This window comes from Phascolarctos cinereus, unplaced genomic scaffold, assembly GCF_003287225.1.
Source record: "Phascolarctos cinereus isolate Bilbo 61053 unplaced genomic scaffold, phaCin_HiC Scaffold_726;HRSCAF=1367, whole genome shotgun sequence".
Lineage (NCBI taxonomy): Eukaryota > Metazoa > Chordata > Mammalia > Diprotodontia > Phascolarctidae > Phascolarctos > Phascolarctos cinereus.
Window position 1 is genome coordinate 84,223,984 of NW_027556098.1, and position 16,892 is coordinate 84,240,875.

The window sequence follows — 16,892 nt, forward strand, 5'->3', positions numbered from 1 at the left end:
AAGGAAGAAAAGAAATCAGTAGGAACTTTTAACTCAGAAACACAAGAGAGGTCAGAAAGGAACAAAAGCAAGCAGGACAGCTTTGAAAGTCACTATTATTTATTTTAAAAGAAAATTATGCTGAATATAATAGATTCGATGTTCCATGTACAAGCTTTTTTCTGTCTTATGAATTTGGAAGTGTTTGTTTTATATACAGGTGTTTGTTAAGTTCAGAATTTTTTAAAATTCACAAAAAAAGGGAAAATTATTTCTGAATTCACTACAAATCTTAGGTGGGTATACTTTAATTTTGAAAAAAGTAGTGGATATTTTTGGATTTCCTAATGCTTCTTAAGCTTAAATCTGAATTGTGTGAAATGAAATAGTCTTATGTCTAGCCAAAATTAGTTTTATAAATTAATGAAATTTGAATTTAATATAGTCATATTTAAGCTTTCCTTACATAAAATTAGTTGTTTTTTTAAAAAGCAGCTTAAGGTTCATTTACTAAAGAATGTGAGATTGTTTAGCATAGATTGCTCCTAACTCTATAGAAACAAAACCTTTCCTGGGTAGAATCATTCATTAACTTTACTGTAGGCAACTGCTGGGACCCTAGTTCCTCCATCTGCCTGTTCAGATGGTTAATGTGTACTGTCCGGTGCAAGTCTCTCTGAAGACACCCCAGTTCCTTTCACATGATAGTGGTGTGATACAGGTTCTCCTCTAAAAAAGATAGCCACAAAATACTGTTGCTTCTAAGATTATGACATTGTAGAGTTCATGCCCTTAATTCTTAATAAAAGAGACAGGATTGTTCAATGTGACTGCAACAAAATAACTCCCAGTGTCATCCCACCAAACAAAATACAGTGCTCCATTTCCCACCCTAAACTTGGTCCTCCGTTGTCTTTGTGTGTTTTATCCAAAAGAGATATTTTAGCCTGGTGGTTTATTTTAGTCATACAGCTAATATAAATCAACTAAATATACATATTTTTTTAATATACCTTTAGGGTGCTATGGCAGCTACATATTCTGCTCTAAACCGCAACCAGTCACCAGTTTTGGAGCCAGTAGGCCGCTCTACACTTGCTCAGCGGAGAGGTATTAAAAAAATCACCTCAACAGCTCTCTGAAGTGACCTCAACCATTTACTTGGTACCATGGTATAAGATGATAGCACAAATCATGGCAACAGGTAGCACATACCTGAGAGATACCTGCAAGCACACACTGTCCCAGCTGGTACCCATAATGCTGCTGCTCCTGCTGCTCCTGCTTTCATCTGTTCTTGCTTTAAATGATTGTTGGCAAGTTAGACTTTTCTGGAGCTTTGGATGGAGTGAAAAATGGAAACAATGAAGATATGTTCACTGAATCAACCAGAAGAGTCATGAACACCACCTCTGTCATTAAACAAATATATATACACATATAGGTTTATATGTGTGTATATATATATATATATAAAATATATATATATACATATATATACATACACACACTGAATAATAAAGTACTCTTTACCATATAGCATTATTTTTATAGGGAATATTCCTTGTCCCCCAAAATATTCTTTGTTACTTATAAGGATGGACAGTTTCTGTTAAGCACTTAACTTAAACAATCCGTTTATATTAGCACTGTATCCTTTGTGCCATCCAGCATTTTGTATGTTTTTGTAAACAATTCATATACAGTACATTTCTGTACTGCTTTCTTTAATGTATACATGCCTTGTTTAACTTGGACCTTATTATGAATCAATTTGACAATTAAATCTGGTTAAGCAGTTCACCTGGATTAATCAGTATTGTTGGACAGCTTGAAAATTGCCTGATTGCTCAACAGCTATTGAATGTAATACTATGATCTTGTATAAACCCTTCCTCATGTCTATGTCACTGATTTTGTTCTTAAAGTGAGGTGCACTGTCATGCAAATCTAGGGAGCTGTTGTGATAGGGCAAGTTGAAATGGTGCATTATTATGCATGTGTGGCATGGTATCAAAAATATGCCAGAAAGTAGGCCTATCCACTTTGCAACTCTGTTGATTTTGTTTGTTTTTTTCTTCTTAGTTAAGAAATCTTCCCCCTTGAACTTTTTAATCTTGAGTGGTATTGGTTAATATTGGTTGTTTGTAGTTTAATTTTTGTTTTAAATTTTATTTGGGAGTTATAACTGTAAGACAGATAAGAAAAGATCATCAAAAACTCAGTGTCCATTGTAGCTGTGGTATTAGGTACTGGTTTGAAATTGATGCATAAATCACTGCTCTAAATTTGAAATTGAACTTAAACCTTATCCTATAGCAAAAAGTATTCTTGACCATCCAGTGTTGAGTTGGAAAAGATAAAATAGGAATTAGTTCATCTTTATGAATGATTTTATATACTCCTGAACATCTGGAACCAGGATACTTCATTCTGACTAGTCACCACACTCACCTAGACTGTCAGCGTTCATCAAAGAGATATGATGTGGCAGGTATCACTATTTTGTTTCACCATTGAAATTTATGCAAACGTGATTGCCCACCCAAAGTGTCTGAAGCATATCTCTGCCAGAATACCAGACATCATTATATATGCTTGTTTTGCAGAATGTCACTGTTAACAGACCGTGATCGTGGTTAATTAACTTAGTTCCCTTTCTGCTATTAACTAATCAATCCTAAGTATCATGAAAGATACTTGTGCAAGGAATAAGCTAATGTACCTCATTCTGAATGTGCTTAGTTAAATCTTATACACTAAGCCATATAAATCAGAAACTTTTTCCTGCCAAAAGCTTTAATTATTTCTATATGAGAGTATAAAACCAGAAGGCTTTGGTTTGGTTTATCTAAACATCTTATGGCAGCTGTTTATCAGGCCTTAAATTTATGAGCTAGCCTATTAATTTATGTCCTATAGATTTGAGGTTACAAATACCAAGAACAGAAACAAGGCTGAGTTCTGTATAAATTATGTAGTTTTTAATGATTTTGAATGAAAGAGAAATACCACTATTTCCGTAACATCTTGTAGATTGGAAGTAAGTTAAATGACAAGAGAGATTAAAACTAAATAAGAAAGATGATTGCTGAATTAAATATTTGTACCCCAAGTTATCCAGAATGGTTATCAGAAATCAAATGAAATAATATAACATAGGTGGGGCACCAGAAAGAAACTTTAAAGTTCTTGAAGTTATTTTAGCATAGGTAATGCTGGTATCTAGGAAAGTATTCATATTTTCTTCATTGCCTGGAAAGAAGAAATATTTTTCATTGACCCTGGTTGAACTAAGCATGGCTCACACTGACATCCATTAACATTGTTTGTTTTACATTATGTTCATGATTTGGGGCAGGACAAGATACAATTCAGGCAGATTGTTTTGTTTGTACTGAAGTTATTTGACTAAAATTTAAAAGGCAATTGTCAATCATAAAATTGTCCATTTGGAGCAGGAAAAAGGACGTTAGAAATCATCCATTCCCACCCTTTCATTTTACAAATGAGGAAACAAGGCCAGAAAAGTTAACGACTCAGTTTCCTTCACATTAAAAAGAGGGTTAGGCCCTCTAAGCTATAAGGTTCTATGATTTGAAATAACCTGTTCAAGGTCACATAGCTGTTTACTAGACGGCAAACTGGTATAATGAAAAGAATCTTGAATTTGAAGTCAGAAGCTCTGCCTTTTATTACTTGTGAGACTATGTCACCTCTTTGGGCCTCATTTATGTTATCTGTAAAATGAGGGAGATGGGCTAGATGAGCTGCTAGAAGTTCATTCCAACCCTAGAATCTTAAGACTTCCCAATCCACTTGACAAGTAAATTAAGATTTACCTTTTTCTTAGGATTAGCATTCATCAGACAAATATTTATTGAATACCTATTATCTTCTGAGGCACAGAATAATAAAAAAGTGCCTGCCCTCAGGGAGCTTAGAACTGATAAGGGAGACTATGTACACAAATAACTATAATACACTCTGTATTATTGGATACTCTGATTTTAGTATCATCAAAGAAGTGTGATCTTACCTGCTAGATTTAGATAAATTGTCTTAACTCTGTAAATAGCAATTCATATAATCACAAAGCTATCACAGTTGGTTAAAAAGCAGGTTATGAAAATAATTCAGGGCCCATTTTTTCATCCAACTTCCCCTTTTTTATTAATTGCTATGAATCCAGTTCTTCCACATTTCTCTAGTTATTGTATTAACACGGACATGTAATCTTATCTCCCTCACCAATTAAGCTATCATGTAGTATCTACAAGGTAATATTCTGTTTTGAAAAAGCTTCCTCTTTTGTCTTCTTGCATTGCCAGTAATGAATTGGGAGGCTTTTTAAAATTAAAGTATTAGTTATTAGAAAGCATTGTTTAGTTTTCTGAAGTGCTAGTAATTTAACATTACCCCCAGCATTCTAAAGATTATTTGGAGCACATCCACCATTCGTTTTGTTGTTTTCTTTTTTAAGAGATTGTATTAAAATTAAGATTTTTTTACAAATCACTTTTAACTTTTTCTGGTTCATTAGAGATATTAGGCATCACATCCAGGTATTTTCTATTTAAATGTGTATAATTGTATTATGACTATTTCCAGGATTGATTTTGTGCTTGTCCCAGAAAGTCTCAGTCCTGCTAGGTCTGTTACTGTGGTAGATGGAGCTTCTTATGACAAACAAGTTAAGTTTAGGGTTTGATCCTTGTAATTTTAAATTCAGGGACTAGATTAGATGTGTTAACAGATGACTTAAATTAGTATTGTGACTGCAGTTAATAAGGGTAGCCCTCTTTATCTCCAGGGTGCTTATATTTTGCTAATTTTAAATGAGAATTTGTGGAAATCTCTAAATGAAGGAATAAAATGAGGTTATTAATACCTGTGGTACTCTGCAGATCCAGTATAACCACTCTTTTTCCAGTTGATGGATCTGTATAGCTATACTAGACAAGCAAAGCAATCAGAAACAAATTAGTGCTATTTTTATCTATGTGCTTTGAAAAAGCAGTTTTTCATTTGGTTCCTATGTGACACAGTGCATCTCAAAGAAATCAGTACCCAAGCAACTTTGTTTTCTTAAACCTGGGATCTTGATCTCCTGTTCATCACTTTGTTTTGACTAGTCTTTTAACTGTTTGTTTAAAAGGAATACTAAAGGTTGGGATGAGGGCCTATCTTCTTAAGGCACTTTTCTCATGAATGCTACATAACCTTGAAGTTTATGATCAACAATTTAGATTTTTGTCTTGGTGATTACTACCAAATCTTCTAGCAGAGTGCAAGTAGAGATTACTAGACAAGGAAAAAATGGATATAATTCACAGAGGAACCTCAAACAAAAAAAACTTCAGAGTTAAGTTGCCAGTTACTATATGTAAGTGTATGAGAGAGGATAGAGAGGCTGGCTATAATACTAAGTAGATTAGTTCTGCAATCCAGTGGGGTGAAGATTTTTACTCCTATTGTAAAAAATTATAGTATTGAAGAAAACACATACTGAGCATTTTCAGCTGATGTATTTAAAACAGAATTTTAAATACAAAGCAAGGACATAAGAATATATAGCTTGTTTTGTTTTATCTTAGTAAATGCAGTTTACAGTACTCTAAAGCTTTGCTTCTTTATTTGGAAGAAAACAATAAGCTTCATGGTATGCCATTCCTTGGTAAGTTTAAAAATTATTGGGTGATGAGTTTTAACTCAAAAATTATATAAATTTATTAGCTTTATCTTAGCTCTTATCCTAATCAAAAAGGGAGATGTATACATGAGGGATGTAATTATTTTGCGGTTTTTGCTGGGGGTGGAGGGGTTAGAGTGGGAATGTACTTTAACAGTTTTTAAAAAAGAAAAATCAGATAAATATTTTTCTACTATTATATGATTATACTTTATACTAGTTTCTCTAGTATGGCATGCCAGGAAGCCCAAGGTACTACATCATAAATTAATAATGTATTGTACCTTTTATTAGGCAGTTAAAGTAGCATCAGATGCTTGGCACTACTGCCATAATAATGAAATGCTCATAAAAGATCAAATATTACTGAACAATTTAAATGATTAAATTATTCCCAAGTCTGGTCTAGGAAATTTTCCAATCATATTGTTAATGTGTAATCTAAGCTATTTCAATTGTATACATGAACAATTCTGGAAAGATATTGCTTGTATTCCTGGCACAAGTCGTCAGGTTTTGTAATCTTTAAAAGAAATGAAAATTTATACAATGAATAAACTTTCAAATACATATATACACATATATACATGCCACCTTTTTCACATACTTTTTAATTACCGTATGTCAGTTAGATAACAGCATGTCATCTCAAATTAAGGTTCTCTCCCTTAACTCTTATCTGTGAAATTGGGTTCCTAAGATTTGAATATATAACCTGCCAAGAATATGCCAAAGCTTGTTGAGTAAATCTCATAAGATAATCATTCAGTGAGACATTTTAAATTTTGTTGGGCAGATTTTATGTCATGCTATTTAGGGATAGTTCACTTAGAACATCTAGTTTGTTTTGGGTTTTTTTTTAAGTCAGTGGAAAGCCTCCAGGATTTTTGTCCAAACTATATACAAGTATTTGATAAGCATCAATCAGAGAAATTTATTATCAAGAATGACTTGTTTTATACATGAGTTCATGCTAATCACAAACCCAACTGGTGATCATCCTGAGGTAATGAAGTATTCAGTCTCATTAAAATTTGTAATCTTTAACAAACTGAGTTACCATTATTAAAGAGGAGACTAGTCTACAATTTTGTTACCTGAAATAACCACGTTGGAAAAATAGGTAATTTGTAATTATGGCTGCTTCTAAGGCAAGATCAAAGGCATATTTCACAATAGCTATGCTAAATTAACTACAAGTCCTCTGAGGTGGGTGTGGCAGAAGTATATAAAATCAAAGTGATTGAGAAAAGCATTGTTTTGTAAATCAATATTAAATTCTTTGCTGTGCAAAATAGCTTCTGGGATTTTAAGGATGAGAAGTATTAGTTTATGTTTTGTAGAGAAAGTCTTTACAACAAAGTAGGTATCCTTAGTGTTCTGCTAATTTTATTTTGAATAAACATAAAACTGATATTTTTACATTTGAATTAGAGATCTCAAATGGAAAAGTGGTCATTCAAATTTGCTCTGCCTTAAGTATACCTGTGTATTGAGTAGGAAATAACTATTATCCCACATATGGAAAAAGCATATATCTGAAGGAGAACCCCAAGATTGTACTTTAAGTGAAAAAGCAGTAATTTTCTTTCCCATAATGTGTATTTTAGTAGAAAAAGTGTGATGTTCTTATTCCCTTCTTAAAGTGGGATACCCATTAGTCACTTTTCATGAGCATAACTGAGTGTTAAATATGTTGAAGTTGAATAAAGAAGATTTCATTGTTATTATCTGAAAATTATGGATGGATACCAGACAATAAATGAGGAAGAAGACATGACAAAACAAATAATTGCAAGAGTATGGCGATGAAAAAATTTGAAACATTCAAAGCCAGAAGAACTTCAAATGTGTGTTTCCATTGCATGTTTCCCCCCAATAAAATCCCTTTAGTTAACTTACGGAGTCAAGAAACATGTATGTGTATTTTGAAAAAATGTGAAGTGCTAACTATATACAAAGTGTATATGATATATGGGGAAGCACATTTTAGAGAATGGCAACATCAAAAATATGCTAAGGAATCTGAAGTATCTCTGAATTTAAGATTGCAGAACACTTAGAAAAAAAACATTGATCTCCAGCATGTTATGTCACTGAATCAGAAGGATCTGTACTTGTCCACCCACTGGGGAAACAAAAACAGATTTTCATTTTTCTGCATGGACATGAAATTAATCCACAAGCATATTGAATATTTACTAGGTGCTAGGAATACAGAGACAAAAGTTTCTACCTTCAAGGAGTTTATGTTCTGTCAGACATCTACATATATGAGGATATACAAAGGAAATTTGGAGTGATGATCAGCAAAGGTCTATTGTAGGAGATGGCACTTCAACTGAGATATGAAAGCAGATAAAATTCTTGAGATGTGGATGGAGATGGTATGTCATGAATAAGGGCTAGGCTGGCTGGAGGATGGGATGCAGGAAAGGAAGTTTAATAAGCCCGAAAACGTAGATTGCAACTCGGTTATAAAGGGTTCTGAAAGCCAAATGGGAGTGTGTATGTTATTCTAGAGGCAACTAGAGGGAGCCACTGCAGCTTCCTGAGTAGGAGAATAAAATGTTCAGTCTTGAGTTTTCTGAGTATCACTTTGATAACTATGTAGATAATGTATTGGAGGGAAAAGACTGGCAGAGAAACCGTTTAGGAAGTTGTCACATTAATCTAGATGAGGAGTATTAAGGGCTGACCTAAAGAAGTAGCTGAAATGCTTGTGGCTTTTAAAGGGCTGATGAGAAGGAAATTATGATCATCTTGAATATATTATTAAAGCACTCCCAATTAAATTTGTTTGATGCAAAGGTACCCCAATCAATTGCTTAGCTCAGGGTTAGTGCTAGAGGGACCTGGATTTTCTTATGTGTCCTTTTTATTCCTTCTCTTAACTCCAAAAAGGAATTAACGAAATTATCTGCTTTTCTCCTTGCAATTTCAACTTTGGGCATTAACAACCCAAGTTTATTATGCCCTAGAGGGTAAAACAGTAATACCAAGTTGTTTGGGTTTCAGTTTTTTTTTAAAGTAAGACTGATTCATTTCTGATTAATTTAACTGGAAGTAGCAGGATCATAGGATTTAAAGGAGATAACCCCTTAGAAATCATCTAATCGGATTCATTTAACATGCTGAAACTGAGGCCCAGGGAAGTTAGTGCAATGTGTGTTGTTTCTCTTTGGAACAACTCAAACAAAAATACAAAGTATTTTGCATTAGCTGCTGTTAGATCCTTGTGGGAATCTTTTTTCCCTTCTCGGTAAATTGCAAAACTAATAGAATTAGATTTTTAACACTGTAAGGGGCCTTAGATTAGTCCAATTCTATCTTAGATAAGTCTAATTCTCTCATTTTTCCAGATGAGCAAACAGGCAGAGGTTAAGTAATTTACCCTAATACACAACTAGCTACTGGCAGATGTAAGAAGAGTACATTTCCTGGTGGTTGATGTGCTTCAACTTGTACTTACGTAGTTCCCAGTGCTTTATCCATAGATGATGCTCTCATTACGTATTTTTGAATTAAAAATTCTAGAAAATGCCATAAGTAAAGATGCTAGTTCCCTGTGAATTTACTCAATAGGATTTTTCTGTTACTGATCTAAGTTTACAGAGGTCTTTTTGAAAGCATAATTTTTTAGTAAGACTCTGAGGACATGACTAACAAGTATTAGGAGTTAAAAATAAAATAGCCTACATACTAGTTCTCATAAGGACAGCAAAGATAGAGATTACATGAGCTATATTTAAGTGGTCAGAATAGATCACTTTGAGAAGCATCATTCCTGAAATAAAGGATTAACATTAGGAAGACCCAAGTACAATTCTTTCCTCTGACATTCTTGACTTTGAGACCTTGGACAAGTGAGAAGGAATGTTAAGTCTGGGAGTTCCCCACACCAATCAGGAGCATAGCTATATGAAAGCTGGTGGCAAGATGGAGCAAGCACTGGGTCTTTAGTTAGAAAGGCCTGAGTTCAAATTCAGATTAAGATAGTAGCTATGTTATCCCTGGGCAATTCATTGAACCTCAGTTTGCCTCCGTTTCCTCAGCTGTTAAGATGAGAATGATAGCTCCCATTTGGAAAGACTATTATAAGGATCAAATGAGACCAAAAAAAAAGCACAGTGCCTAGCATATAGTAGGTGCTATATAAATGCTTATTCCCTACCCCCTTTAGTGGTAAAAGACTTCAGAGGTTATATAGTTTAAACCTCTTATTTTACAAATTAGTAAACTGAGGGCAAGAGAAGGTAAAGTGACTTGCCCATGATCACAGAGGCAGTAAGTAGCAGAGCTGGGATTTCAGCCCAGGTCCTCTGACTCTAAATCCAATATTTATTCCTCTCCACCACAGGTTGAAACCAAAAATTTATACATATATAGGTATATATCTATATGTAAATATACATATATAGGTATATATCTATATGTAAATATAGACATATACATGTTGGGTTTTTTATTTATTATATTTATATGTAGGGGTTTTGGTCCCAACCTATGCCAATGTTGTTTAGAGGAATGCAATGTATATGTGATATGTTATCTATCATGTATGTATATTAATATATATTTGTACACAAGTATGCCCCACTTCATTTTTAAAAGGCATTGTATACGAATTAAATAGAAAGCAAAAAACCTTTAGGTAAAAGATTTTGATTTAACCATAATGATCATTCTTTACCCATTCATCGAGGGGGGAATGGGTAACTGGGAGACACTGGGTCCTACCACGTTAGTGATTTGTGGTCACTTAGTTGGGTTTTTTCCCCCTCATTTCCCGGGCAAGAACACTTTCCACTATATTTGGACATTTATTTAGCATGTTTCACTAGATTACAAATCATAGCTTTTCTCCAAAATGTATTAGCACACACTTTTGCCCATGTTTCATAAAGTTCTATCCTGTTTTCCACTACAATAATAGTAGTCTTGTATATCTTCAATCATACCTACATATTCTCACCCATGGAGGGACACTTTCCTCAGGTAGTCTCATATTACAGCAGATCTGCTCTTTTGCATTAAGTACTGGTAATTGATAGATCCCTCAGGAGCCATAAGATTATATGGACTTCTCATCCATAATAAACCCTCTTTTGAAAATTAACTCCCAAGAAGGAGCTGAATTTTCCTTCAAATGCATTCTTACGAAGGCTTAGGAGAAAAGGTGATTTCTTCCTTACACTGATCAGCAAGAACCATCTTGTGAGCAACCCTTAAGCGAGGATATTTATATTGTCATCTGCCCACTGGAAAAAAATAATTAAATAGGTGACTATGTTAAATTAGCAAAAGCTATTTTCAGCTGCTTTTGGACCTTCCAGTTTAATACAATGGGCTTCTCAGCACCATAAGTCTCTTCATCTCTGTTCTATGGCCTCTCTAATGAATTCTACTCCTGGCTTCTAAATGAGAAGGATGTATGGCCAAAGTTAAATAAGAAAACTGAAGGTGATTTGGAGAAGTTCGGACTTGTGAAGGACAGGCATTGATCTGAAGAGGAGGCATTTGGGAGAACTTGAGAAACAGTTGAAGAATGACACAATCTGACAGGGAAAGATATAGGAGAACTGAAGAAGGTAGTTGAAGGCAAGGTATGTATGAAAAAGTAAGCAAACAAATTGAAACAAAATATAAGGTCAAAGAAAGAAGGAAAAGGCACTAGGGTGTGGGTGTGAGGCTATTTAAGGTGTAAAGTGTTAAGGAGCTAAAGAGGTGAGTTGTAAATATGGACAATCAGTTTGGATGACAGGGATGGAAAATCTGATCACTATTAAGAACGGAGAGCAGAACAAATAAGAGGTGACTTTCACTGAGTGCCTAAATTTTGTATATCTACCACAGCTAAAAGACTGCCATCTGGTTAAGGCTAGTATACACTAGAAGAGAAGGTAAAAGTTTTAAGGAATATCTCTCCACATTTCTGGTTATCCGAAACGATGAAATTTTCCTGAAAGAAAAAAAAAAGGAAAGGGGGCTTAAGTTGGGGGGAGCGAAGGAGAAAGAGTGGGAGGAAGGGAGTAGAAACAATCTACAGAGGCAAAAGGATAACATGACCTCTGGAAGAATGTTGTATTGAAGGGGAAGAATTACTGTTCACTCGGAGTTTTTAAAAAGCAAATTTAAGAGTCTTCCTGAAAAAAAAAGGAAGCCAGATACTATGAAGAAGATGAAGCCATTTATCATCTAAGGAATAATAAAGAAGATGCACAGGTAGTATCAGGAAACAACATCCGGAAAAAGAGTAGTAGTGGCTGGTGTGTGTGTATGTGTGTGTGTATGTATATGTGTGTATATATATATATAATATATATATATATATATATATATATATATATATATATATATATATATAAAATGTTAAAGCAGGTAACTACAATCCACTTCCTCTGATTCATAAATGGACATAAATGAAATGCCTGAAGAAACCTAGAAAGCATTCTCAAAGCATTCCCATTCATTTCCCTCCTGACAACTCTCTTGGATTTTATCATCTCCAGAAATTTCTTCCTGAAAGATGGAATCAGCTCTAAAACTCACATCTCGGTACCCTCTGCACCTGGGGCCCTCCTTTCCTCTAATTGTAGAAGTGTGGAAGGAGGAAATCAGCCCCTCCCAGGGCCTCCATTTAAGTTTGGGGCTCAGGGCACCACCTGGCTGCCAGACTTTTACATGCTCCATTCTGCATACCTGACCCTCCACCCTTCTTTTCATAGCACACACATGCTCCACATAGCTGCCAAATTGATAATCCTAAAGCACAGACCTAACCATGGCACTCCCCTAAACAAAAAGCTTCAATGTCTCTGTATTTCTTCCAGCATAAAATATGAATTTTTCTGTCTGGCATCTAAAATCCTTCACAATCTGGCTCCAGTCTATTTCTGCAGAAGGTAACACATTACTTCTCTTCACGTACTTAATGCTCCAGCCAAACTGGCCTTTTTACTGAAATCTCCCATGCCTAGAGTTCTCTCCCCTCTGTCACTTCTTCGGCCCCAACTCAAATACCACTTCATTCAATTCCCCCTTTCCTGATTCCCCTATTAAAGCTCTCCCCACATAACTGTTTTGTATATCCTGCATTTATTTATTAAAGAACATGTATATCCCTAGCAGAATGTAACTTCCTGAGGGCAATAACTGTCTTACTTTTTTGTAAGTGCATGGCACATAAGTACTGAATAAATGCTTATTGATTAATTGAAGAGATGGCTGGTGAACACCTGGAAAAGAAAGAACAAAATTAGGTAGATCAGGGTAATTCTGGCAACTAAATTTTACCAAAGTGTTTGAGAGAGTCTCTCATGCTATCACTATGGAAAAGATCAAGAGCTGATGGGGGAAAAAAAAGAGCTGAGGGAAAGGTAATAAATAGTACAATTAAATTAATTAGGAACTAGCAGAACGATCAGACTCAGAGTTCATTATCAATGCTCTGATGTCACCTTGAAAGGAGTTCTCCAATGGAATCCCCCAGGGGTCTGTACTTAACCCTTTTGGCTTTTGAAGACTATCATAACCTGCTTCTCCACCCACTCCCACTACCCTTTCAGTCTTCAGTGCACCCAACCTTCAAGTCTCTTCTACAATTCCACCTGCTACAAGAAGCTTTTCCTGATCTAATGCTAGTGCCTTCCCTTTAAGATGATGTTGAACGTATCCTGCATATATCTTGTTTGTTTCATAGAGTCTCCCCCATTAGACTGTGAGTTCCTTGTGAGCAAGGACTATCTTTTGCCTTTCTTTGTGTCTCCAGCACTTAGTACAGTGCCTGGCACAGAGTAGTCAGTTAATTAATATCTACTGACTATTGTTTAACATGTTTCGGTTAGGGCAGAGGGGACATCTATCAAATTTATAGATGACACAAAGATGGAAATAAATTAACCCAATGAATGACAGACTCAGGAGCTAAAAAGATTTTGACAGGCTAACACTTTAGAGGGAATCTAATAAGATGAGCTTTAATGTGGAAAAATGTAAAGTCTTACACTTTCGAAGTTGAATTTTTCAACCCATATACAAGATGGGGAAAGTCTGATTAGATAGTTTTGTCTAAAAAAGACCTAGAGACCTCACATTATGCAAACTGGCAAAGATGACAAAAACTGGCAATAGTCAACGTTGGAAGGGTTGTGAGATGAACACTAATGCATTGTTGGTACAGCTGTGAATTGTTACAACCATTTTGGAAAACAAATTAGAATTATGCATAAGAAAGTCCCCATAGACACTGTCAACCCTGACCAAATGACCAAAGAGTCACAGTAGCTCTGCAACTGCTGTTAACTCTAAAAAAAAAAAAAGCCAAGAGAGTTCACACAAGTTATCAAAACCACAATTAACTCTAAAAATAAAACAAAAATAAAATAAAACTAAAGAGCTGACAGTGGTTATTAGCAAAAGGCTTTCTTTATCCATTGGTGGAGTGAAACTAGATGTATGTGCCGCTGCTCCCCCCCCCCAAGTAGGAGACCATTTTTGTGTGGACAAATGTCAGTACTTATACCAATGGCTACACAGTAAGCGGTAGCTCTGACAATGGAGAGATAACAGCAACAACAAGACAAGTCTGATTCATAGCAGGACTTTATGACCAGAACACAGGTACTACTGGTGCTTGTCCAAGTTCAGAGACCACCTGGTGCTGGTGTGAAACACTTCTGGGATTTTGCTATGGCTGAGTTCTTCCAGAGGGTGAGCACAAAGGATCCTTGTTATGCCAAGTTCAGGGCACAGCTTGCTTGCTGGGCCTTAGCTCTGGAAAACAGGTTGTCTCCTAGTAGTAAAAAGAAAGAGATGGTCTTGGCATGGGGATCCTGACTGCATGGAAAAATTTATAGCAGTGCTTTTTTTGGTAGCAAAGAGTTGGAAACAAAGTAGATGCCCATCAATTAGGGAATGGCCAAACAAAGTTTGGTACATGGATGTAATGGAATATTACTATGCTAAAAGAAATGATGAATGTGATAAATATAGAAAAGCACAGAAAGATATACATGAACTGACACAGAATGAATTAAGCAGAGCATGATATACCAGAAGCAGAATACAATATACATAGTAACTACAACAATGTCAGCAGAAAGAGCAACCCCACACACCAAAAAACTAAAAGTGTATGTAATAAAATTATAAAAATTAAACATGACATAAAAGAAAAGCTATTAGAAGACACTCCCAAACCATCTGGAGAATGTCCCCTGTTATTGCACATTCCCCATGTTTTGGGACTTATTGATCAGTTGTGCTGATTTTTCCTCTTCTGTTTATTTTTCTTTTTTGTTATTAAAATATACTATTTATTATATGGTATGGGTCTCTGAAAGGGAAAGGGGAAAGGATACTGGGAATAACCATGTAGATATGAAAAACAAAAGGCATCGATAAAAATTATTTAAAAAAATAAAGATCTGGAGAATTTTAGGTCTCCCATGGCTAGAATGAATTTCCTCCTCACTTCTGCCTCACAAAAACCCTCTTTTCCTTCAAGATGCAAATACCTTCCCTCAAGCACTATCTTAACATGAAGCCTTTCCTGATCTCTTTCAGCTGCTAACATTCTTCTTCCCTAGATGATTTGTATTTATTATCTTTACATTTATTCTGTCATATCCCCCTGGGCCCCCACTGGCTAAAGGCCACATTTGTTACATTTCACTCTAAAGTTTTCTGGTACCTTAAGTGGATCTGGTGTCTAGGTTCTCTGCAAATGACTCCAGCCACCACTCACGGTGTTCCCCCAAGTGTAAGGGGAGATCCCTTATGCTCCAGTTCCATTTAGTCACTGTCATATTAGCTTTTACACAGAAACATTTACTTCAAAAGGTATAATCACAAAAATACAAACTTAATCCCCCCAACCTGTAGGAGCCATAATCCTCTCCCCTTTTACACTTCAGTCTCTGGAGAGGAGAGAAGATTGGGTCCATAGCTTAGCTCAGTCCCTATAGAGCACAGTCCCAGTTCCAAGTCTAAAACCCCCACAGTCTCCAGTCCAGGGGAAATTTGGAAGGTGAAATGATTTAAAGGAAAAGATAATGAGTGCAATATTGGACATGTTGAGCTTAAAATGTCTACTGGACATTGTATTCAAGATGTGTGAAAGGCAGTTGGAGATTTGAGGTCTGCAAAGAAGTTAGGGACGAATAGGTAGATTTGAGAATCTTGAGCACAGAGGTGATAATTAAATCTGTGGGAGCTGCTGAGATCACTAAGTGAAGTAGTATAGACAGAGAAGAGAAAAGAGTTCAGTATCCAGTTGTCAGTGGGTTAGTTAGCTTAAACTTGGAAGAGGAACCAGCAAAGGAGATTAAAAGAGTGGTCAGATAGGTATACTTATAGTTATACTTGTTTCCTTCATTAGAATGAAAGCTCCTTTTGATTAGGGATTACTTCTTTCTTTTTATTTTCATCCTTAATGCCCAGCACAATGCCTAACACATAGCAGATGCTTAATAAATGCTTGATTAGTTGATTTACTTGAGATATCAAAATGAGTCACAGTGTGATATAGTAGCCACACAATCTAATGTAGTCTTGGGCTACACTGAGACATAACTTCTAAGAATAAGGGATTGATTGTGACAGCTAGATGGAGCAGATCTAGGTGGAGTAGATAAATCACTGGGCTTGGATTAGGAAGACATCTTCCTGAGTTCAAATCTGGCCTCAGACACTAGCTATGGAACCTTGGGCAAGTCACTTAACCCTGTTTGTCTCAGTTTCCTCATCTGGAGAAGGAAATGGCAAAACCACTCCAGTAACTTTGCCAAGAAATCCCCAAAAGAGGTCACAAAGAGTCAGACATGGCAAAAATAACTAAACAACAAAGTCCTATTGTAACCTGCCCTAAGGAGACTACCTCTAGAGGATTGTATTCATTTCTGAGTGCAATTCAGGAAGAACACTGATAAACTGGAGAACATCCAAAGGAGAGCAACCAGAAAAGTGAAGAGCTTCAAGTCAGGCCTTAAAAGGAATGAAAAACAATGGAGGCTGTTCAACTTGACAAAGAGAGAACTTGGGGAGTGCATGACATCTGTCTTCAAGGACTTGAACAACCCTCATATGAAAGTTTTCTCATGTGAATTCTTATGTCATGTTCTACATGACCTCAAAGGGCAAAAGTAGGAGCAATGTGTGGACATTGTAAAGAAGCAAATTTATGTTGAACGTAAAAAAAAAAACTTCTTAACAATAAAAG

General features: G+C 35.6%; 1 protein-coding gene across 1 annotated transcript in view; it reads left to right on the forward strand.

Moving 5' to 3' along the window:
- RPS6KA3 (ribosomal protein S6 kinase A3) overlaps window positions 1–7,568 on the forward strand; it is a 103,406-nt gene extending 95,838 nt beyond the window's left edge. The window contains 1 exon segment of the mRNA XM_020989910.2: window positions 999–7,568. Within this exon segment, the coding sequence (XP_020845569.1) occupies window positions 999–1,121 (123 nt within the window). The 3' untranslated portion in view covers window positions 1,122–7,568.
- The last annotated feature ends 9,324 nt before the right edge of the window (window positions 7,569–16,892 follow it).